At 41.2% G+C, this 25,357-nt stretch overlaps 1 protein-coding gene across 1 annotated transcript; it reads left to right on the forward strand.

Moving 5' to 3' along the window:
- The first annotated feature begins 59 nt into the window (after nucleotides 1-59).
- Nucleotides 60-25,149, forward strand: kif20bb (kinesin family member 20Bb). Its single transcript, XM_061232748.1, has 34 exons — nucleotides 60-139; nucleotides 886-1,000; nucleotides 1,468-1,557; nucleotides 2,654-2,773; nucleotides 2,859-2,997; nucleotides 3,099-3,283; nucleotides 3,376-3,439; nucleotides 3,676-3,885; nucleotides 4,158-4,269; nucleotides 4,421-4,492; nucleotides 9,646-9,792; nucleotides 10,036-10,198; nucleotides 10,299-10,589; nucleotides 10,845-10,984; nucleotides 11,080-11,209; nucleotides 11,547-11,748; nucleotides 11,843-11,904; nucleotides 12,015-12,134; nucleotides 13,245-13,392; nucleotides 14,222-16,133; nucleotides 16,329-16,467; nucleotides 16,608-16,730; nucleotides 16,820-16,880; nucleotides 17,535-17,660; nucleotides 17,760-17,899; nucleotides 18,204-18,359; nucleotides 18,869-19,045; nucleotides 19,654-19,791; nucleotides 20,979-21,098; nucleotides 21,189-21,383; nucleotides 23,089-23,163; nucleotides 23,507-23,645; nucleotides 23,800-23,927; nucleotides 24,112-25,149. The coding sequence occupies exons 2-34, from the start codon at nucleotides 887-889 to the stop codon at nucleotides 24,196-24,198; spliced, it is 6,225 nt and encodes a 2,074-aa protein (XP_061088732.1). The 5' UTR covers nucleotides 60-139; nucleotide 886; the 3' UTR covers nucleotides 24,199-25,149.
- Nucleotides 25,150-25,357: the final 208 nt, after the last annotated feature.

Below are 25,357 nucleotides of genomic sequence, written 5' to 3' on the forward strand. Positions count from 1 at the left end.
GTTCCATGAGCCATTGCGGAATCGTGAGGGAGCTCCCGATTGGTCAAGTTTAAAAATAAGACCGCGACAATTTGCGCAGAAAAGGGGAGATATTTCTGTGTGATCAATGTTTTTGGAATAACAAATTGTCTTCTGTCACGTAAGTTAGCTGGTTTATAGCAACATTCATGTGGTAACACTTAGGTTGAACAGTGTTTTAGCCAAATACTGGGACTCCATAACTATCATATTTTGTACAAATGCATAGTTAGCAGCTCAACGAACATCGTAGCTAGGATTAGCTAACGTTAGTCGCTCTAAAAGTTAATGTTTGCTAGCTAACGTTAGTTATGTAACTAACTTTCTGTTGACATGTCGATGTTTTTGTCTGAATAACGTTACGCGGAAAGTTATTAGTCGTCAGGAGGTTGGCTACATTTTACCTTAACTTCCTGAAACCACAGCTAACGTTGAATTAAACCTTGCCATACACGATGGCATCATCACTGGGTAACACTAAGCTAGCCGTCGCTAACTAGCTAGATACATTCGATTCGGTTATTTGAACAGTTGTGAGTAACGTTAGCTATATATCCTGTGTGGTAGATAGCTAGTATACGAATAAAAAAATCGTATTGATATGCAATCTACAAAAAAATGTTATCTGTCTGTTGGATAGCAGTAAGTTGACGAACTTGGACGAAGTCAACTTTGCTGAGAACGGTAACGTTAACTTGGCAAACTGAAGTTGGCATGTTAGCTAGCTAAGTTAACTAATTAATTTTAAGTCCGTGTTCTGCATTGTTAACTTGCTTAAACGTTGTCCCAATTAACTATTGCCTCGTTGAATGGGTTATTTGATTGAGCTGAGCTTTGTTAATCTCTGTGCATCTGTCTTATTCTCAGGATGATGGAATCTTGCTTTAATAGCAAAATAGAGCGAACGGAGCCAGTAACTGTAGATGATTTGAAGAAAGACTTATTCGCAGACTTTTCCGCCATACCGTCTGTTTTGGCACAGGTAAGGTACTGGGCAATTTTAGGTGCTACTACAGTGTATTGGCACAGCTAGTTATCGAGGGTCGACGTGATTTATTAATTTCTGATCAGTTTGTTTTCTAGACGCTAAAATTACCAGTTTACTTATCTTTTGTCAACTTGAATCAGTGCCGAGGTAACAGGTGCCACCACATGGTCATACTTTTTGCATACAATGCAAAAGCTGCTGAACTTCGAACCCATTGCTTGCACACTTTTTTGCCTCAGAATATCTTTTGAGGTCGTATTCAGGCTTGCCAAAATATGCTAATTTACGATTGCATTCTTAGCCCAAGGCCGCCAGGATTTACATTGACAGAATGACTTGAGGCCACTTAATTTTATGTGGTTTTAGCAACACTGATGTATAGTACCTGTAGTAAACATTGTTTTATCATGTCACCAATGAACATATTTATGCTTTATAATTCTTACAAATTATCATTATAGGATTCATCTGTATTGGAGAAGGAACATTTACGGGTGTACCTCCGGATAAGACCATTTACATCAGCTGAGAACGATAACGGTGAATCTCAGGTAAGAGGATTTATTTAGTTTGAGGTCCACCAGCTGTAGGGCGTGGTTACTGTTCTGTACTCTGGAATTTGGGTGTTGAACTTGAATATGTTCCTGAACTAGTAATGTTGGCCATTAAAGATTGTGTGGGCTGCAATTAGAATTTAGCCATTGTATGTCTCCATATAGTGACTCAGTGCTTTAAATAATATGCTTAGCCTAAAGAAATGGCCAGGATCTTCATCTTGGAAATGGAGTTCTTTGCATTAAGCCATGTATGAAAACAAAGAATCATTCCCCCAGGACTTCTTCCTTCTTTCTTGTCCCAGTAGGCATTAAATATTTCTACACCTTCAAAACACAAATTTCCTATTGTATTGGATGCTTTTATCAATCTACAAAAAGATATAAACTACTTTTGGTTAACACTGATATTCATAATGCACAGCTGATTCTGTCCTTTCATAGCCTATCCCTTTAACCCAAATAATTCACAATGTTGTTTTTATCATCCTAATATGAATGGAGAGCAAACAGGCCTACCAATTAGCTAAAATGAAATGCATTAATGTTACCATGAAATTGTTACCCCCATGGGGAAAAAAACTGCATATTCACTTCAGACAGGCCGAACTTAAACACTATTTCCATCACGTCATCCAAATAGACTACCTAGCTACACTGCAATGTTTACATTAGTATTGGGCGTTTTAAGTCGGAACAAACTGACTTTGAGGTTCAAAAGTAATAATTCTCATCTATTTGTTATTTTTCTCTTGGAAGAACTGGAGGGACTGAAGAATGCACTGATGTCTTTAGCTATTGAATTAATTTGTATAATGCTAGGCTACTTTTATGTTACCAATTAAGTTTCTGAAAAGCACTTGTGAGCAATTGCCCCTGTATTGTTCTTTCTCATGGGGTGGTAAAATAGAATTAATACCATGTGGAATTAAGACTACTGCAATATCTTGTTTTATCTGGGGTTTTTCTAAACCTCCCAAGTCATGATTTTGTTAAATCAGGTTGCTGGCAGATGTTGGGATGCTTCGGTAGTGCCAGACATCCGGGCCAGAACTGACACTTATCGGTCTTCTTTTTGTTTGTTCAAATTTAGGAGTGTGTCACGATTGCATCCCCAGACGTTGTTTTGCTGAAGGCTCCGCGGACCTCTCTGTCAGCACGGCTCAGTGATAAGTCCGTTCCTCAGACAGCTCAGAGATTTCAGTTCTCGAAGGTGAGTTGAATGTGTTTTTAATGTGTGTGTGCAAATAAGAAGTTGTCAATCTAACCGTGTTTCGCCCTTTTTATTTCATTTTTAGGTTTATGGCCCAGAGGCCACTCAGAGGGACATTTTTGATGGAACAGTAAAACATCTCGTCAAAGATGTTCTTGAGGGAGGAAATTCTCTGGTGTTCACGTATGGAGTTACCAATGCTGGGAAGACCTTCACTTTTCTAGGTCTGATTCCTGTTGGAATTCATTCTCTGTGCATAATGCCTTTTATATACCTTGATTGAATTATCTGTAATCGAAATTTCTTATGTGCGATGCTTTCTCAGGCTCTGAGTCTGAGAGTGGGGTCCTGCCAAGATCTTTGGACATCATCTTCAACAGCATTGATGACCGAATTTATAAGCAGATGAACATCAAGCCTCACCGTTGTCGAGAGTACATAAGGTTAACTAAAGACCAGCAGGATGAAGAGGTTACGAATAAAAGAAACATCATGCGATTGTCAAAAGAGGTACAGTTTGTCAATCTCTGCAAGTATCAGTTTGATATACTTTTAATATACTGATAATGTCAAATCTATTTAATTGTATTTCCCTTTATCAGACTGATTCTCAGAGAAGCATGACCAGCCAGTTGAGTTCCACTGCCAGGACAACTATTCTAGAAGGCAAGAATCTTGAATGAAGTTGCTTCTTTTAATTGTGTGCTGAAAATAAGTAGCCTTTATTTAACCTACGGATTGATGTTTATCCTCATTAAAAAGTGTTTTTGAGTCTACTGCTACATTATCAATTTCAGTAACTTCTTTGACAAAAATGTATACATTCATGCATTTTTTTTGGTCTTTACCATAAAGCAGTGAATGTATATTCTAATTATATCAATGTTATCTTTTATTTACAGGCTCCACTCTGAGTGAGCTAGATGGACTCACTGGTGCAGATTGTTTCAATCTGGATGTGGACGATCACACAAAATACTCTATCTGGGTTTCATTTTGTGAAATCTACAATGAGAATATCCATGACCTGCTTGAACCTATATCAAATGGCCCGCTCAAGAGAAACGTGCTTCGACTGTCTCAAGACGTAAAAGGCAATTCCTTTGTGAAAGGTGATGTTTCCAGAAATGTCCCATCCATGTCAGAACATTTTCTGAATGTATATGAAAATATTTAGGTTCCATCTCCCACAACAGGCAGGGTAACGGAAACTGAAAGTGCCGATGTGATTTGCAATTCCAATTTAAATTTAAATCATAGTGAGATTTATTTTTATTTCATGTCCGATTTCTGTAACATGACAAATTATGCAGCATCACAACAAAATGCTGTACTTTTCTGCTTTTGCATTGAAAATGTGCATGCTTTTCATGAATTTCTTTAGATCTAAAGTGGGTTCAAGTGAATGATGTTCATGAAGCATACAAAGTTGTTAAAGTTGGAAAGAGAAACCAAAGCTTCTCCTGTACCAAGCTCAATAACTTGTCAAGCAGAAGGTATGTTTTTTTAAATTTATTTTTATTTATTTTATTAATTTCTATTCACTTTTATTTATTACTGGAAAACTGGCTTAAATAGGAAGTTGTTTGCACAAAGGTATTGCCATCTTAAATAATTTGAATGAATGAATAAATTGTTTGTTTTTAGCCATAGCATCTTCTCGATTCGGGTCCTACGGATTGAAGACGTGGGAATCCCCCGTGTCCATACAGTCAGTGAGTGAGTATCGGCTGCCTGTAGCGTGGTGGTAAGGTACATGCAAGGCCCTTAACCCTTGTGCAGCTATGGTTAACAGAGAACTTGAAATTTCATGACAAAGTGAGTGATTTGCGGTTTAAAATTCAATTAAGTTGCTTTATTTTAGTGAAGGTGGGTAATTTTTGACCCTTAGGACAAGGGGAGTATACAGAATGTTAAGACTACACAAGGGTTCACCCCACATTGCTCCAAGATTATTTTTTTCTTGCTTAGTCTAATCCACTGTAAGTCGCTTTGGGTAAGTGTCAGCCAAATAACATAATGTAAGTGTGGTCTCATCATTGCTTCTCTCTCTGCATTGGTTTGATAGTAATGACTAGGGATGTGTATCGTTAGGATTTTATCAATACCGATACCAATACCGATACTCCTTATCGGTGCCGGTATTTATTGATACTCTTATCGATACCACGGCGTGTAATTTAGTGTATAAAATAAAGATGTTACAAGATTGTAAAATATTCAATCGTTTTTTATTACCACAAGGGGGGTAACACCAGCAACATCATTAAACAACTTACAGCACCTGCCTTTTAAGCCCTTAGCAAGTCAACATGTACAGTGCGAGGTATGTCAAAAAAACGAGCAGGCAGCTCCCTTAAAGGTAACTGTCAATGTGATAATGCTTCAACAGAACAGAAGCTTAACTTAAAATTACAGATGCTTCTCAGAATAGATGAAATAAAAATAAAAAACCTAGAGAGATGACCAAAGCCCTTGCCTACATGTTCAACCCAACAAACGCATACATGTAAACAGAACAGTGTAGGGGAGGCGCTTCTCCTGACGCATTTAGCCCTAACAGTTTTTAAGGAAAAGCAAAATATTTACTTTCTCTGGCAGCTGCCGAGATCGCTCTGGACAGAGTGACGTCACGCTATACACTCGGATAAAATGGCGCTGCGCATGTTTGAAAAAAAAAAAAAGGGTCATTTAATTACTTATTATTTTTAATCCAGCTTTACTGGCAGTCTTAAACCTTTAAGGATGTATATATTAGGAATCACTTGTAAATTATTAACTTAATCTAGTATTTCACTTCCCCTTTAATGATTCATACACTCACCGTGACTTGAAGAAGCACTGTCGGAGTCTGCCTGCACGGAGGAGGGCACGGTGTTGTTCGCGTCTGCCGTTGCTAACTTTAGATGCGTTGTTTAACACGCCGCACTCCTTCAGCTTTATGCTATGGGTGGACTGCAAGTGTTTCATGATGTTGCTGGTGTTACCCCCCTTTGACGCAACTACTTTCTTGCATATATTGCATTGAGCCGAGGATTCATTGAGTTTGATGAAGTGAGCCCATGCCTTGGAGCGCTTAGCTCTTACGGCCAACATATTGACTACTAGAGAATACAACGGGGCGCTGCGTCATAACCTGTCGACGGCTGCAGTGTCATAATTACGCGACGGTTAGGTAGACTCTTAAAAAATACCGAAAACGGTATCGTTTGTCCAGAATCTTTAGCGGTACTCTGGTACCGACCAATTAGGAACCGGTACCAAAAAATACCGGCTCTTGGTACACATCCCTAGTAATGACTAGGCCCAGATGGAATCTGCAAACTTTTTGGGGGTTTCCTCCAGGGTTTCCAGAGTAAAATCTGCGGTGTGAATTTTTGCTCCAGAACTTTACTAGTCATTCACTACATTAATCAACATGTTGAGCACATTTGGCCATGCAGGCAGTGTTAATTCAAGCTTAGAGGACCTCAGTGTTACAGGAAGTAAAAAAAAAAAAAAAAAAAATTCCAGTTACCACGAATTGCAAAAGTGTGAAAATGTCAAAGATTGGGGGACACACAAAACTATAATTGAACTTGAGAACTGACTGAAAAAAATGCACATCAAGTTCATAGCTCGGCCATGAACGTACTAAGAATAAATGTGCCCATTGTTCAAGAGATGGTTACAAACAGCAGGCAGTTTAACACTAGAAAGGCCATCGGGCATTTTTTTACAGACAAAATTCAGTTTTTCCTCAATTTAGTCAATTCATGACCATGCGAACTGTCTTGAAGTATATATTCCAAAAACATTATAACACTGTAATACGTGTATTTTCACGTTTTTCCATCAACTTTCTGGAAAACAAGATTTGATGTCATTGTGTACCAATGGGCGTGTATTTAGAATTAATATAAAATTTCCATTCCCCTCCAATAAATGTCCTTTCATGCAGTGGGGCCTATTCTTCCCCCCCCCCCCCCCCCAGAGCCATAGGCTACAGCTCTGTTTCCCCCTCCTCATTAAACGGCAGTCTGATCCACTCCCCACCCTCCAAAAATTCCCCCTAAATGAGTCATTTCACTCGCATATACGTCATCGCGGAAGCTAGAGCTGCTCTAACTTCTGTTCAGTGTGTCTTTAATATTAAAATTAGTCCAATACAGTAAATGCAAATCTGTGACTTTTCCTAAAATCTGTATGGAATTGAAATTCCCATTAGATATTTGACAGTGTGATCTTGCCTATCGCACAATATGGGTGTGAAGCATGGAGTCCACTCAGTGAACCCGAGTACACTATGGGATAAAAACGAACAGAGGTTTTTTTTGGAAACCCCCCCCCCCCCCCCCCCCCCCCCCAAAAAAAAAAAAAAAAAAACCCCAACAAATTCAAGCAGGGCAGAATTAGGCTCACTGCACTAATTGCAATAGTCTCCTGCAGTTGGTTCGGAAATTAAACTTTCCTTCAGTATAAAAAATTCAAAACAACCAGAGAATTATTTTGAAAATTTGAGACTACATGCCCTAATCCAGTGGTTCCCAATCACAATCCTTAGTATGATGCTTTTCATTCCAAGCATAGAATTTTTATTCTTTATTTTCTTAATGCTTATTTTTAAAATATTTTTCTTAACTTGAAGCTTTTCATATCTAGAGGGTTTTTATTTTTTTATTTTTTTAACCCTCTTATGCCACATCATGTAAGAAATATCCAAGCATGAAGGATAAGAGTTTGATGTCCATGTTGTGCTCATTATGCTATATTGCAAACCATTACTTGGAGGTAACTACATCAAATGACTAGGGTGGATCAATGGGCTAATCATTTGGTTGAGCCAAATATGCATTGTTTTAATAGGTATAAGGAAAAATATGATCAGACTGAAACAAGTGTTGAACAACTTAATTAGGAGCCTATTAATTCCAATTTAATCAGTTCATTGTGTTACCCTTCTTATATAATTGTTTGCAATATTGGACAATAAGCACAGCATAGGATTCGTATTCTTCATGCCACGCATAGCTATTTCTGACATATGTCTTAAGAGGGTAAATAATCTGAGTAACACTAACAGTCTTTTAAAATTCAGGGATTGCAACTTTGTTTGGGACAAAAACCATCATAAACAGGACCAAGGTTGGGAACCACTGCCCTAATCTACCCCAAACACACACCATAAGGTTCTATTTAATTATTTTGTTATATTAATCTTCTGTTCTGAATTCCTTTGACATGTCTTATTGTTATTCTTAATGTAGCGTATACACTCACTGAGCACTTTATTAGGAACATTTACTTAATGACATGAATAAGTAGGTGTAATCTCATCAGCCAATTTTGTGGCAACAGTGCAATGCATAAAGTCATGTAGATACGGGTCAGGAGCTTCAGTTAATGTTCATATCAACTATCTGAATGCGGAAAAATGTGATCTAAGTGACTTTGACCAGGGAATGATTTTTGGTGGGATGAGTATCTCAGAAACTCTCTTGGGATTTTCACGCACACTAGTCTCTAGAGTTTGCAAAGAATGGTGCAAAACAATAAAAAAAATATCCAGTAAGCAGCAGTTCTGCTGACAGAAACGCCTTGTTAATGACAGACGCCAGAGAAGACTGGTCAAAGCTGACAGAAAGGTGACAGTAACGCAAATAACCACACCTTACAACAGTGGTATGCAGAAGAGCATCTCTGATCTCTGAAGTGGATAGGCTACAGCAGTAGAAGTCAAAAAAATAAGTCTAGTAAATATCTAAAAGTGCTCAGTGAGTGTATGTAGTAATATAGGCCAACTAATAATTTTACTAATTCACATGACGCAGCAGCACATACATGAAAGCAAGCACAGCTTAATATTCAAAGCAGTTTATTATGCTTTAATTTTTTTTTGGCAATATACATTTTTAGCTACATTTGATAGTAAGAGAGAAATGGATAGGGACTGGAGAGGCAGAAGCGATGTATTAGGTTGTTCTGTTCAAAAGCATTTCAGCTTCACAACTTTTCCAGCCAGGTTGCTTTATTTCGACGTTCAGTGCCACAGACACAACCACTTTTTTGCAGTAGATTTAGAAATGTTTCACGTACTTTTGGTGGAGCGGCAATAAATAGCTTACGTCGCCTAAGTGTCAGAAATAGCGTGGATAGGCAAATCTGTCTCGTGTTAACTTCAACCAATTCCGTGATAAATTGAGCCAATTCAAAATGTTAGCAAGCTAGTAATAACGTGGTACTAGCCTAAACACGCCTTCTTGCATGTTGCGGAAGTGACTTGAGATGCAGAAGTAGCGTCTGCCGCTTGAGGTAGTCTGCATAGTGCTACCAAACTACAAAACAATGTACACTCCTCCATTCTAGTAAATGGTAAATGGCAGGCATTTATATAGCGCCTTTATCCAAAGCGCTGTACAATTGATGCTTCTCCATTGACCCATTCATACATCCATTCATACACACACTCACAAACCGACGGCGATTGGCTGCCAACCAGCTCGTCAGGAGCATTTGGGGGTTAGGTGTCTTGGGCGGGGGATTGAACCGGCAACCCTCCGACTGCCAGACGACTGCTCTTACTGCCTGAGCCATGTCGCCCCCAAGTAAAAGTCCTTGCTGTTTTCATTGTACATAAATCCCACTTGGTTCCTCTGTAATAAACCTGCATTTGAACATTATTGCTTGTTTTCTTTCACTTTTTATACGACCTAGCTGCTAGCTAACTAACTAGCTACTTACTGACTTGTGAGAGGGGACAATGTTGTATTCACTTATTTATGACTTTTAACGTTCGAATTCCGCGGAGTTTTGGTCGGTGTTGTGAGTCCGGATTCCGTGCGGGCCTAGTAATTACTTTCTTTTTTCTTTTTTTCTTTTCTCTGCATGTGCAGGTTATCTCTATGTGATCTCGCTGGGTCGGAGAGATGTGCAAAGACCCAGAACTGTGGGGACCGCTTAAAAGAAGCTGGAAACATCAATACTTCACTGCTCATTCTTGGGAAATGCATTAATGCATTGAGACACAACCAGCAATCCAAGTGAGTGTTGATTTTGTGTTACCAGTGCAGTATTTATTTATTGGTGTAGGCAAAATGTGTTATTACACATTGCATTACGATTACCAAAATATCATAGTGGTGACTCTGATTTATACTTACTATATGCCTGATTCTGTTTATCTGGACATGGGGAGTTTCTCCAAAATCATTTGCCTGGCACTTTTGGCACTAATGTGTGAACGGCTGAGACCAAAATTACTATTTCGTTTACTATGGTTCCAGGCTGCAGCAGCACGTGCCCTTCCGAGAGAGCAAGCTGACCCACTATCTGCAGGGCTTCTTCTGTGGTCGCGGAAAAGCCTGTATGATCGTCAACATCAACCAGTGTGCCTCAATGTACGACGAGACCCTGAACGTGCTCAAGTTCTCAGCTGTGGCTCAGAAGGTGAGCGCTGACCCGTCAGAAGACCCTCCAGGCATTCGCCGGAACAGGCGTGGCAGTCAAGGCCGTTATTTAACCTTTAACCTTTGACCCAACCCTGCAGGTGGTGGTGCTCAACGCAAAGCCCCTTCCCGTCGTCTCCAAGAAGTCCTGTCGGGATGTGTCCTTCATCATCAACAACGCCGATCGCAAGAACCTCTGGGTGAAACGCAAGAGCTCTCTGGTGGGCTGGGAGACCAGCCTGGAGGATGTGCAGGAACATGACGATAATTACGAGGAGGAGGAGGATGAGGAAGGAGATGAGAGCAGTTGTGTTGAGAGCGTCATGAACGAGACCATTCAGGAAGCAGATGGGGATGAGGAGGACATTGAAATCGATAAGGATTCTCATGAGGTAGGGGATTGCAAAGGCTTCACTCTGTGGGCTCCAGGAAAACTAGGTTGATTTACAATTCGCTGTATTTGGAATTGGTTTGTTTCCTTATTTATTTTTATTTTTTTGTGGAATTGTTCAAAATGCGTACAATCTTCAGTTTCTTCAGCCTATTGTGTTGGTAATAAATCAACACTGTGTCCGTAAGTTGACTATTATTATGATTCATTTCCTTATGACATTTTTATAACTGGACAATGGGTCTGTGCATTTCAGAACCAGCTTTTACTGATCGAGGCGTTGAAGCAGAAACTCCGTAAGGAAGAAGATGAGAAATTGACCATGGAGTCTCGTATTCGTGAGGAGGTCACCAAGGAGTTCATGCAATTGTTCTCACAGATGGAAGATGATTACAGGTGAAAACATGGCTCTTGCGTTCACATCCCATGACATCGGTGTACTTAACATTGACCAGTGTATATTCAGAACCTTTCTTCCCCCCCCCCCCCAGTGAACGTCTCGCCAAAGAGAGAGAAATCATTGAGGAGAGAGCAGAGAGACGTTTGGAAATACTGAAGAATTTAGTGAGCAAAAATTCTGCTAATGAAGAGCCCATGAGTGACTCTAAAGAACAGCCTAAGGTACAGTTTCACAACGATTAACAAAGGGGATGAAGTGACCCATTCTGTCCATTTGACTTCAATCAGCCCTGAAAATCATGAGACGTCCTTTCGCCCACATGCCCTCTGATTCTGTTTATAAGACCTCATACTGAGACGAAAGAGATTAAACTCCCCAAGTTGTATGTAATGTCTGGTTGCTCTTCACTTACAGTATTTCAGCTCTACACATTTTTAGGATCAAAGAGTGCCACTTGAGTGCATAATACACTGCACCTTCAAATGAAAAGGGAAAATGAAGTGTGTTGCTTGGTGCCATTGATTAACTTAGTTAATGGAGTTTGTTCTCTCTTTTTAGGATAAAGTGGACCTCTTTGACGGAATGATTGATTTAATGCAAGATGACCTGGAGAAGATCAAGAAGGATGCAGAGGCTGCTCAGACGTGTCTGGTCAGCCTGCCTGGTCCTCGTGATTCCGTTGCCAACCTGGAGAAGCAGGTCTCAGACGTGTCTGAGGAGCTCCTTAAAGCCCAACAGCTCCTCACTCTCAAATCCACAGGTATGTTTTAAGGCCCTCTTCTGTCCATCTATGAACGCATGCCAAGTGGTGATATTGTTAGAAGTGATCTCAATCCTCTCCTTTTCTGTTACAGAAGTGGATGCCATGTCCAATCAAACGCAGAAATTAAATGAACAACTTGATGAAGCAAAAAAAGTAAGGGCATGTCCTATTTGCATCTTTACATGGCCCTTTGGGCAAAGGACATGATTATTTGCTTTCATTTGGCATGCTTGTTCACTTTTTATTTTATTTTTCTCTTGTAGAATTTTGAGTCCCAAACACAGAAATTCCAGGAACTTATGGAAATCTGTCAAGAAAAGGATGACATGATCTTTAAGTTGCAAACTGCTATGGACCAGCATGTTGAAACTGCTGCAAATGATGTAAGTATGAAAATCTTTTTCTTGCTTGGACCTAAGCACCTGTCGGCTTTAAGAAACTGGTGAGCTAGTTTACAGGAACATGGTTTATGTTTGTGTTGATCTTGTTGTAATATGTTACCGGTAATTTGTGGCTGTAAGGTACTTTCTATTAGCATGGAAAGCTTTCAAATTAGTTGTAATGGATTTTCCTTCAAGTGCAAATAAAATCTATTAACCAAAATGGTCTTTCTTCTCAATTGATTTTTGTCCATGCCCATGAACACTCAGTGACCACTAAGTAGATTGGTACACCAGTCTGTTATCTACAGTAATACCTCATCTGAATGTGGCAGCATAAAAGCATGCAAGACGTTCAGTTGTTGCTTAGACCAAACATCTCAATGGGGAATAAATTAGATCCAAGTGAATTTGACCGTGGAATGTTTGCTGGTGCCAGCCAAGCTGGTTTGACTATCTCAAACTGATGATCTCCTGGGATTTTCATGCACAACAGTCTCCAGAGTTTACAGAAAATGGTGCAAAAAAAAAAAGAAGAAATCATCCAGTGAGCATCAATTCTATTGGGTGAAAACTTCCTGTTAATGACAGAAAGGTGACCCTAACTCACCATGCCATATGACCGTACCACATGTTACAACACTGGTATGCAGAAGAGCATCTTTGAATGTGCAACCTTGAAGTGGATGGGCTACAGCAGCAGAAGACCAAAAAGTCTTAAATAAGTCCTGTACCTAATAAAGTGGTCTCTGAGTGTGTAATGTATGTTGGACTGTTTGATCCCTTTTTTACCTTTGACTTTCTACAAAGCTGTTGTCTAAGGCACTGTTAAACCTGTATCACTGACAGAATTGCCCTGTCATTGATTACATAGACATTCCAGCGTAAATCTCTGCGCATCATATGATTGAGAAACTGGTGCCAACATGGTGTAATCTCATTGTGGCCTCTATAACTACATTACATTGTCAGTTGTACATTCAGCACGATATAATTTAGTTGAGCATGCTACCATAAACGAGTGTATTAAATAGTCAAGACTTACCATTTTTGCAGCCCTGATAAAATTCTAGGAATCTTTTCCGCTTCTGTTAAATGTTGTTTTGTCAACAGAGGGCCCTTATTGATGCAATCAGGGAAGAAATCCTCAACCTGCGGAAAAACTGCAAGTGTTCACTCAGCGACAGCTCTCAGAGAGAGAGCAGGAAACGCTCCATAGACCTCCCGGACGATTGCAGCAAGCAGCCTCCCTCCAAGAAAGGTACAGGTTCTGCCCAAAGCGCTGGAAAAGGCCTCCCTCAGTTTGTGGGAGCAAGAGGGAACGCTCAGAGAGGACGTAAATATATTCGGTTGAAAAAAAGGCTGTCGGTTATGCGGAAATAGCCTTTGTGTTTTCACTTTCATGTGTGTTTTGGTGCTTTTATTTTGATGACTGTTTTTATATTTGTCCTGAATAAACAAAAGTTGCGTTCTTTGTTTTGCTGTGTTTGCTTTGCACACAGATGCATAATTCCCAGTAGTTACCATCCACATTATGCAAGTGCTGGTTCGGGTTTGTGCTCTTTTTGTATAAACCCACATATTTATTTTGTTCTGTGTAAAATTTACATATTCATAACTGATGTCAGCTGACAGTTATTTGTCCCTTTCATTTTCACTACTTGAGCATTTGAAGTGGAAAGGCAGGGCCTTGCTCTTTGAATCTAATGCAGTATGATCCTTCCAGCTTATTCAACTGCTGATGAACTGAATGGTCTCATAAATGCTTCTGCAAGTACTCATAGAAAGAAGCACCATGTAATATAAAACTGCAACACATCCATGCTCAACAACTGTTCAACATACCAAAAAAAAAACGAATGAAAAGTAGTATTAAATTTGTCTTTCGGAGCATTTTGCATTTAGTGGGTAGTGTTAAGTATAGATTTTGCAATAAGGAGGAACACATCAGACGAAAGTTTCCCAAACTATGAGAGCAACTTTTACAAAGGCCAAGACTTTTTAAGATTGTTCTCAGCTTCAGACTTTCATTGTTAAAATATTGTATGAACAGATGGTTTCTTATTCATGACTTTTTCTTCTCTTCCAAGCAACTCTTGAAGAGAACTCCTCTACCCTGGATGATGAGAACAAATCCCCGGAAGAAAGTACTGAAGAGGAATCGGACATTGTGCAGCAACCGCTTGTATCTACCCAGGGAGATATTCAGAATGACATTAAGCTGAAGGATGAACGACTGGAAGAACTGAAGCAGGAATCCATTTCCTTGGAGAGAAAAGTCAGTGAGTTAGTTGAGGATCTGAAGCAACAGACGTGTGCTTGTGAAGCTGCCATGTTGTCCCTGGAGACGGAAAGAAAGGAAAAAACGGAGCTTGTTCAGGAAAGGGAGATTCTGACTGCTCGGATGGGTGTCCTCCAGCAAGACTGTGAGAAGATGGCCAGTAAGCTCAGCGAGATGGAGTGTGAAGTCCACGAGCAGACGGGGAAGACCAAGATGCTCTCTGAAGAGTTAAAATCTGCAAAAACTCTCCTGATGGAACACAACGGTGACACCAGGGAGATGAGCAAGCAGATTGAATCCTTGACGCAGGATGCTGCGCAACTTGGGCAGGAGCTGGAAAAATGCAAAGCCGTGTTGGCGAGAAGGGACGGCAGCGGCAGCCATTTTCACCAGACGATGGACGCCCTGCACAAAGTGTGCGAGGACGTGGTGAACGAGTCCTCTCAGAAAAACCAGCAGATTCAAGACCTGGACCAAGAAGTCAGCCGCTGCAGACAGCAGGCTGCACAGCACCAGCAGCTCTGCGAGGAGCTGAAGCAGGAACTGGACTGTCTAAGGGAGGAAAGGCGCTCTGACCTGGAGCGAGTCCAAACCGAAAGGCAGCTTACCGAGGAACTGAGAGGCCGTTACTCTGAACTCGAGGCTGAGGCCATGAGCCTCAGAGAGCAGATGGCCTCCATCCGGGCTCAGACGCAGGCTGCCGAAGCCTCCTCTGCTGCGGCCGCTGAACTGGAGCAACGGCTGGCGGAGAAGGACTGTGCAGTGGAGGAACAGCTGGCGGAGAAGGACCTTGCAGTGGAGGGACAGCTGGCGGAGAAAGACCGTGCGGTGGAGGGACAGCTGGCGGAGAAGGACCGTGCGGTGGAGGAACAGCTGGCGGAGAAGGACCGTGCGGTGGAGGATCAGCTGGCGGAGAAGGACTGTGCGGTGGAGGAACAGCTGGCAGAGAAAGACCGTGCGGTGGAGGAACAGCTGGCAGAGAAAGACCGTGCGGTGGAGGAACGGCTGGCGGAGAAGGACCGTGCGGTGGAGGAACAGCTGGCAGAGAAAGACCGTGCGGTGGAGGAACGGCTGGCGGAGAAGGACCGTGCGGTGGAGGAACGGCTGGCGGAGAAGGACCGTGCGGTGGAGGAACGGCTGGCGGAGAAGGACCGTACAGTGGAGGAACACCTGGCGGAGAAGGACCGTGCGGTGGAGGAACGGCTGGCAGAGATGGACCGTGCGGTGGAGGAACGGCTGGCGGAGATGGACCGTGCGGTGGGGGAACGGCTGGCGGAGAAGGACCGTGCAGTGGAGGAACAGCTGGCGGAGATGGACCATGCGGTGGAGGACCGGCTGGCGGTGAAGGAACGGCTGGCGGAGATGGACCGTGCGGTGGAGGAACGGCTGGCGGAGAAGGACCGCGCGGTGGAGGAACAGCTGGCGGAGAAAGACCGTGCGGTGGAGGAACGGCTGGCGGAGATGGACCGTGCGGTGGAGGAACGGCTGGCCGAGATGGACCGTGCAGTGGAGGAACAGCTGGCGGAGAAGGACCGTGCGGTGGAGGCCCTGCAGAGGAGCCTAGAGGAAAGTCGCAGCAAGCTCCAAGACGTGGAGTCTGCGTCTTTACAGGAGGCCAGGAAGAAGGAGGCAGAGCGACGGCGGGAGCTCCTCAAAACCGCCGAAGAGGCCATCGCCCTGAAGGGCGCAGAGCTGGAGAAGAAGACTCAACAACTCTTGAGGCAAGTTGTCTTTGTAGCCTCTCATCAGGCGTTCAGTTATCAACCCCTCATGTAACTACGTAGGTTCTCTCTTCTGTTTCTGTATTTTAGCAGTCTATTTTGTTCTGTATCTGTGTTTGGGGGATTAGCCCTTCAGGATATTCCTGGAATGTTTCTTTGTACACTAAACTACAGGCACTTTTCTTACCTTCTCAGCTTAAAGGAGGAAGTGGCCAGCAGCTCAGATAAAATCAGGGCTTTGAATCTTGATTTGGAGCGAAAAGAAGAAGATTCTTCCGACATGAAGGAGAAGCTGGCCGATTCAAAAAGACAAATACAACAAGTGCAAAAGGAGGTTGGCTACCTTAATTTACTTGTCCTGCTTTTATAGAAATTACTTGCCTTTTATTACAAACCGTCCTGTGTACATGTATGCAAGTCCTGCAAGAAACAGTCCTGCAAGAAACAGATGCCTTACTTCCTGTCACCTTCCAGATTTCCTCCATGCGTGAAGAGGCAAAATCGCTAAGACAAAAACTCAGTGACGCTGAAAGGCTGAAAAGTCAAGCTCTGAGTGACCTGCACAGCAAGGACCAGTATATCCAACAGTTAAAGAGTGTAAGAGTTTCACCTGGTCATCATACCTTTTCACTGCTGTAGCTTTTCACATGGGTGTCGTTCACTCACTATCCGTTTCTTTCATTCAGGAGCAGGCTTGCAAAACCAAGGCTGATGGAAACCTCCAGCATTACCAGAAGGCTTGCGCTGGTATTGTTCTTTATATGCTATGAATTGATGATGGTTGATCTGCAAAACAAAAAAACGTATATATTTAGGAGTGATATATCCGATTCAAGGCCCTAGTGTTGGCATTTCAGGCTGCTAAGGGGACTGCCCCACCTTACATACAATCCTTGATCACTCCCTACTCCCCAGCTAGACCACTCCGGTCTGCCAGCTCTGGTCGCTTTATGGTTCCCTCTCTATGTGCACCTGGCGGTCGAGCTGCACGTTCATGCCTGTTTTCCGTTCTGGTTCCTCAGTGGTGGAATGACTTGCCTACCCCTGTCAGGACAGCAGAATCCCTCCCCCTATTTCGAAGCAGACTCAAAAAACACCTTTTCAAACTCTACCTTAGTCCTCCCTCCTGATTTCCCCCGCCCCCCCTTTCTGATATCCCTATCCTTGTCTAACCCAAAAAAAAAATTGCACTTATGATGACCACTATATGTTTAGAACAGCATTCATGTGTATTTTCCTAGTTATGGATGTGATGCTTTGACTTGTGGTAGAACCTATGCACTTGTAAGTGGGACAACAAGTGCACTATTTTTGGAATTCCTGTTGTGATATGGTTTCAAAAATAAAAAAATGTACGTTTTTAATTGGCCGGCTTTGTATGCCGTTTTTGTTTATTTGTAGATCTGCAAGCCAAAGAGCAGGTTATTGAAGGAATGCGCCTTGCACTGATGGAGCAAGAAGAAACCCAGGCAGAACAGGATCAAGTTCTTGAGGACAAATTGGATGAGATTGAATCTCTGAACAAAGGTTTGATTGAATCTCTGACTGGAGAATATTTCAGGAATACCATCTCCAACCTGCAGGTTGGTTTCATATATAAGAGCATTTATTATATTTTTTTTCCAGAAATTTCAACCTTGAAAGAAAGGTTCCTCATTCAGAATGATGTGGAAGGTGGCAGAATTGCTCCAGTTCTGGAAGGATGTAATTCCAGTGAATGTAAACGTGCAAAAGAAGCAATTGAAAAAACAGAAGAGAACCTGAAGGTAAGAAGTGTGTGATGTGGGCTCTGCAAACTAGTTAAGCGCTAAAGGCATGAGGGATTGGTGGGCAAACTAAACTGCTGAATCAGTTTTGTAGCTGGCCATGTATTTCATGTTAACACGTAGTGCTAGTTGGTTAGCATACACCTCCCCTAGTTGACCTCTGGTTTTGTGCAAGCCGTTAGCAAACATGACTAGGATGGTGACATTTATTAAATTCAGGTTCTGTGCTTTGAATGGCAATACTGCAGTCCTGCAGGCCATTAACTTTGACAGGCATTTAAGAGGATATTTCTTTATATTGCAGCTCTCTAATGAGAAACGTCAAAGTGACAAGAAGAAGTGGCTGGAAGAGAAATTGCTCCTCATACATCAGGTGAAGGAGGCAGAGGAGAAGAGGAACCAGGATATCAAGAAGTTTGCTGATTACCACAAACGACATACCAAACTGCAGGCAGAAGTGGTAATGTTGCTCTGGTGTTTTGTCATCCATTGGGTATAGAAAGTGTTATAACTCATCTGATTTAATTTACTATGAAGTACACAAGTATTCCATAGTTGTTTTGTCTGGTATCGGTAGATTTTCAGGGTACTTGCTGTATTAGGGGGGCTGCAAACGTATAGCGAGAGCCTCTGCACATTGTAATGAGCAGTGTATACTGACGCTTGGGTATCTACAATGCCTTCCTCACAGACAAATTAAGAAAAATCTGCAATTTTACACGGTATCTTGCAAATTTCTGCTAAATGTCCTGATCAAGGATGGCACAATGGTATTTTCAGTTGCGAGTTCAATTATGTCCAGCATCTGAAACACTGGCCCCTAAAACCAACTATTATATGTCTATCACATGTAATGGTGATGAATCTGGGTGTTACAATGAATGCCTGCATGTAGTGTCTTCACAGAGATGCCAGCGGACAACCTGGGTTTGTTGATTTGTTTGTTTATTTGCAATTGGTCTTTCACAGGAGTCCCTATCAAAGCAGCTCTCTGAGAAAGGCGATGACCTTGTGAAGTGGAGAAAAGAGAGAGACACTCTGGTTGCAGCTCTAGAAATCAAAATGCGGAACCTTGCAGCGAGCAATCTCGAGAAAGACCAAAAGCTGAAGGAACTCCAGAACCAGTCTAATTCTCTGCCACAAGAGGTCAGTATAGACTGGGTGCAAAATTGTAATCATTTCACATGTAAGGAGTCTTGCACAGAGTTTCACTAGTGCTGGTTCCATGGTCATCAGGAACGGAGTAGTCGATATTTTGGTTGGAAATGAACAGGACATATCTTGCAAAGATCCACCTATCTTTCATTCATTAAATAAGATGGATGTGTTAACATTCAAATTGTTTTCTTTCCTTCAAACGTTTCCTCAACCAAATTACCTTTTCATGTTGTATTTCATTACAAAATAATGTGCTGTGCATGGACTTATTTTATGTACTGTTACAGCCTTTTAAAACTGGTTTTATTACACATTACATTATTACATTACATTATTGGCATTTGGCAGACGCTCTTATCCAGAGCGACGTACAATTGATTAGACTAAACTGGAGACAATCCTCCAATGCAGGGTTATGGGCCTTGCTCAAGAGCCCAACGGCTGTGCGGATCTTATTGTGGCTACACCGGGATTAGAGCCACCGACCTTGCGTGGCCCAGTCATTTACCTTAACCACTACGCTAAAGGCCGCCCCATGTATCCATGTTTTGTTATTTAAATAATTTTTTTCTTACGTTTTAAAAATATTCTTTCAGAACATCAAAAAAAATGTTCCTGACATGCAGCGCATCTTGTCAAAGAAGGAATCTGAAATTCCGGAGTTGAGGAAACAACTGACAGCCTTATCAAAAAATGTCAATACATGTCCTGAAAATAATAGATTATCAACTCTGGTGAGATCTTGTTTTTGTTTTTTTTGTCTTTAATGTTTCATGTTTCATACTAAATTACTGGGTAGTGCCTTATACAGTAGTGTGCAAAGATGTGGGCACCCCTGGTCAAAAAGCCCTTGACAATTAATATCTAAGTGAACAGAAGCAAACCTGATGTGTACAATGTTAAGCATGATGCATTTCTTCAATTTTAAAGCAATTTCCTTTTTTTTTGAGTTTCAAAATAAAAATGTTAAAAAAATTTTTAAAAAAGGAAAAAGGCCCTGAGCAAAAGTTTGGAAACCCTGTATGTTAGTACTCCTCCTAGGGCAACTGTAACTGCTTGTAAACGCTTCCTGTAGCTAGCTAAGCGTTTCTTTTGCTTACTTCAGAAGCTTATTTTTGTGTTGAGGTTGTTCTTTCTGGCAACTCTACCATGTAGGTTTGTCATTTAAAGTATGTTGTATTGTTGTCCTGTGGACAGTTAGACCTCTGTTTACAGTTTTTTGCAGCTCTTTTGCAGTGATGCGTGCTTTCTTCTAAGCATTTCTCACCAGGTCTCAGGCAGTCCTATCTGAAATCTTCCAGACCTTGCCTTGACTTCAACTGTTCCATTTCTCTTCCATTTTCTGATGTTTGTGACAGTGGAAATAGGTACAACATAGGTTGAAGCATTTCAAGTTTTTGAAGCCTTCTCTTTCTTGGTGGAAATGAACGTCTTCATTCTGAAATGCTTGGACAACTGTTTAGAGGAACCAGTCGTTGGACGGAACAGCCACTGCAATTGGATACTTTAGAAGGCATCGAGTTATTTCAGAATAAAAAGTTCTCATTGAAGCCCTAACAAGTAAATCACCTGGGTCTGGTCCTTGGTAATCATCTGTTAAAAAAATAGAATAGAATAATCCAAATGGTTTTCCAAACTTTTGCACAGCGCCCTTAAAATTTTTTAAAATAATTTCTAACCGTAATTGATGAAAATAAAAAGCAGACTTGCTTTAAAATTTGCAGAAAGGTCACGTGTAACTCTAGAGTTCACGTTTGCCTACGACCACATACAGATTCATTGTAACAGACATTTAAACCAGGGGTGCCCAAATTTTTGCATCCCACAGTATGCAGTTTTCCGTCTTGAAAAGCAAGCTAAAGATAATTATCCATTCTGTATAAATGTCACCGCACTCATTTTTTATTTCTGTGTTATACAGACCGAAGTGTGTGAAAATGGATCTGCAATAGACAAGGTTCCATTTAAGAAACCACAAGATATCAGTATGATATCATCGGCGAAAGGTGATTGCAGCTTGCCGAGCTCTGAAGAAAACGAGGTATGCATTTAAATGAATCATTGACCTGGTTGAAGAGCACTGGCCGTTGCAAAGGCCGGGCTGTACTGTAATACCACTCTGCCCCTGCAGGTGTCAGTGCTGGACTCCTCTGACCTCTCCACGCAGAACGGCAGACCCAGTCGCTTCCCCAAGCCTGAGCTGGAGATTCAGTTCACTCCGCTGCAGCCCAACAAGATGTGCGTGAAGCAGCAGGGCGACGACTCCGCCGTGACCGTCAAAATCACCCGGAGCGGGCGGAAGAGGAAGAGCGCTGAAATGGACAAGGTACGGCCCACTCCCGCCAGGAAAAATAATGTTATGCGTTTATGTCCACCAGTGTGTTTTAAGCAAAAGCAAAATGACAAAAAAGTTTTATGCTTTAAAATTTTATTTTTATTAAAAGATTAAACATTAATGATCTCTTTGTATGTAGGGAATATGGAAAAAAAATGACAAGACAGAAAGGCGAAATCCTGAAATGACTGAAATCCTCATTTGATTCTCACAATGGCACGATTACTCTGCAAAGAATGAGTACACACACTTAAATGTCAACTTAAATTAGTGTGTCTGACAGCTGCCTAATGGAATCTTGTCCCAGAATTACACGCAGAACTGACAAAGGCATAATAGCCTCTATGTCTCCCTCTGTTAACCTGCTCCTCTCTTTTAAAGGGAGACACACTTTCAGGCTGCTGGAAAAATAAGGCAAAAATGAAAGCAGCGTACAGACACACGGCCCAGGTATTCCCTGCTCAGAATGAATGTTCTCATCCTCCATCCGCTGGTCGACCATTCCCTCCCAATCATCCGCTCTACTTATTCAGTAAATTTAACTTATAAATTTACCTATTTAATTATTTATCCAATGAGCTTTTCCCACTTGAGCTGCAAAGCGCTTTGAACACAAACACCTCCTCGGCACGTTGTCTCTCCTTGTTTTGTCTGAGAGGTCACAGAGGTCACATTGTTGTGACTGGGAGGCCCCACCTAAAACATAACGTTATTTAGTACTGATCAAACCCCTGCTGACACCCCAGGGACTCTGGGGAATCCGTTGATTCTGTCAAATCTTTTGGAATCTGCTCAGAAGTGCATGTTCTGGCCCAGCTTTTTACATTTATTATTCTTTTTTAAAAAAGGCCAGTGGAAATGGGATATTTTTATCCGTGCTTTCAAATTGTCTCAAAAAAAATTGTCCTGGATTCTTCAACACCCAAAAGATTTTTTAAATGAGTGATGGCTCATGTACAGGATTTGAGGAGAAACTGCACAATTCTGAGGTTGAGATATAAATAGTCCATCCCAGAGAAATCCCAGATGAATGACCTATATGCTTGAGCTGCCCTTCGGCCTTGGACATCCAGGGTTTTCACCTGCTTTAATCCCAGGAGAGCAGAGTTCTTGGCAATGTGAAAGTTCAGTTGATCTCAGTGGAAATGGTGAAGCCCTTGTGATGCCTTGTAGTTTCGGATTATTTGTGTGGTCACTTTTCAGCTTCTCCCAAACTGGCCATTTCAAGGTTGATTCTTCATGTGTACACAAGCAGCATGATAATATAATTCTTAATACAAAGAACATACAAACCATCATAACTCATTTGCAGCAAATCAGTCATCCTGTTCATATTCAGATTCTTGGTGCTTTTGTTGTAATTACAGCATGAAATCCGTTTTACCACTGTTCATCAAAGCAGTAATTTGTATTTTAAATTTAAATTTTCTTAACAATTTTTAAGAAAACTAAATCACCTGTTTGTGTCTGAACCCCATATAAATTGGACCCATATTCATTCAATCACCTGTTTGTGCCCTTTCATCACATAATTATGTTCAAATCCCCTTAGAAGTAAAGTATAATACTCAATTTGAGTAGAAGTTGTTTGTGTGTAAATTTGTTGGTTTTTGCCTTTGGTAAGTAAGCAGCAGTATAGCATCTTTGCACCGCCTTGGCTGTCCGTTTACGGTCTTGGGTGCTGTGTGTGTCTCAGGATCCAGTGGACAGTGAAAACCGGAAGAACACCAGATTCCGAGCACCATCCAGGGTTCCTGCAGGGTGTGAGGAGGTTGGCTTCTCCCTTTACTTGTGTGTGTGTGTTCATATACACTCCATCTTTAACAAGACTGCATTAACTTGCATTCTCGGGAGTAACAGAAGTTGTCTGCTTGGATGTCAGTTTTATATTTTGATTTTGACACTTTGCTGTATCAGCAGCATGGTGTAAAATGATTGGCTGCTTATAAGGCAGCAGTTGACTTTGGAATCTATTGCTAACTTCACTTGCAATATGGCCTGACGACAGCTTCCTTGAAGAATGTCTTCGGTTAGTAGGATGGAATGTTGAACATTCACCTTTTAAAAATTGAAACGGTACTGACAACTCTTTGTGCTCGGGGGTGTTTCCCCAGTCCCCAGGCATGCTGGGTAAACGCACAGACCGGCTGAGGCAGGACCATTCCCGGTCCAGCCTGAAGAGCAAAAAAGACGGAACTCTGCAGAAAATTGGGGACTTCATCCAGAGCTCGCCCAACCTACTCGGAAGTAAAGGTGAGCAGGGCTCGTCTGGTGTCCTGATTGAGCCTCCTGTAGACACACCCATCTTTAAAGTGTGCTTCTTCATCACAGTTGCCTTAGTGGGACATTTGAGTTTGAGAGAAACATGCTTCTGCAAAGTGGCACAATATTTGTTTTTCCTCTGCAGCTAAAAAGATAATTGGACTTGTCAGCGCTAAATCCCCTGAACCAAGTCTGAATTCCAAGCCAAAGAAGTCAAAAAGAAGGCTCTACAAAACTGAAATATCCTCTCCATTTGACATACCCTCTCATCCGGTGAGTGTTGCCTGACATGTATTTATAAGTAGTTTTCAGAACGTGAAAAAGAAGAAAGAATTTGTGGATTAAACTTTAAGAAATGTATTTAACTGGGATTGTTTGTAGTTATTGTAGTCAATCAATTTTGGTAGATGAGGAGAGAGTTGACACATGCATGTGGTGTGGTCTTCTCTGTTTACAGATCATTTGTGTGGACCAAGATGAGAAGAAGGAAAGTGATCATCTCATTATAAAGAGAAAGCTCAGGACAAGAACAGCAAAGATCTAAGGGAGACTATTCAAATGCCAATCAGTACTGTAACTCTCCAAAAAATTTTAAGAAATCAAGAAATATAGACATTTTCTGATTTAAGAGCTGTTTTTCTTTCTCTCTTAATTTTTTACTTTTTTATGCTTTTGTATATACTGTATTTTATTTACATTGACTCTCATTACCTCTTGTTTATTTTTCTTTGGTTTAGCCTGTTAGTCAAGTCCTTCCGTGCTCCAGTATTTAGTTGATAATGGAAATGTGGTAGCATTTCTGGAAAAAAAAATAAAAAAATAACTGACAATGAATCGGGGACTTTAGGTCAGTGGTTCCCAACCCTGGTCCTAGGAACCCCTTTGTATGCTGCTTTTTTTTCTTGCAATCCCTGAATTGAAACAAGCTGTTAATGTGCTGTTCATGTTTAGAAGAATTGTTAACCTCTTAAGCCATATTATGTAAAAATGGCTATGTATGGCATGAAGAATATCATCTTATATTTATATTTTGCTTATTGTATATCAACACATTTCAGTTTCTTCAGAATGCAGGTTTGGCTCATTATGATTTCCTTTTTCTACAAAATTGTTAGTTTTCGTGGCCATGGGTCCACACTTTCTCCAATTAGGAGCCCATCGATTCACCTACATCTTTAATTTGATCAGTTAAATTATCTTGTTACCTCTTCTATGCAGTTGTTTGCAATATATCATAATAAGCACAACATGAAAATCAGACTGTTATTCTTTGTGGAATGCTTTGTTATTTCTGACATAATGTGGCTTAAAATTGTGCAAGAACCCTCAAGATAAGAAAAGCACTGAATTAAAAACATCGACAGCTTGTGAAAATTCTGCGATTGCAGAACTGTGGTTGGAACGAAAAACAAGCATACACAGGGGGTCCCCAGGACCAGGGCTGTGAACCACTTCCTCAAGTAACTTACTAAAGCAATAAAATGAAGGACATTCATTTTGTGTATTTTTTATGTTTCAATGATCAATAGAAGTGTATTTGGTTATTGACTGCACCACTGAAGTGAACTACAACAGATAAATAATTTGTTCAAGATGTTCATGTAGGATGTAAAAATAATTTGCAGATAAAAAATATGCCAATCCATTGGGCCAGGTTTCATTGCATTCATCTCAAAGGGATATTTCACTTAATTTTTTTACAG

Source organism: Conger conger, chromosome 2 (assembly GCF_963514075.1).
Source record: "Conger conger chromosome 2, fConCon1.1, whole genome shotgun sequence".
NCBI classification, from domain to species: domain Eukaryota; kingdom Metazoa; phylum Chordata; class Actinopteri; order Anguilliformes; family Congridae; genus Conger; species Conger conger.

Bases quoted from the DNA above. Each gene is read 5' to 3' on its own strand.
- kif20bb (XM_061232748.1), top strand. From the start codon at position 887: ATGATGGAATCTTGCTTTAATAGCAAAATAGAGCGAACGGAGCCAGTA. The intron at 10,199-10,298 runs GTGAGCGCTGAC...CCAACCCTGCAG, and splicing joins TCTCAGCTGTGGCTCAGAAG to GTGGTGGTGCTCAACGCAAA. The intron at 23,928-24,111 runs GTGAGTGTTGCC...CTCTGTTTACAG, and splicing joins TTGACATACCCTCTCATCCG to ATCATTTGTGTGGACCAAGA.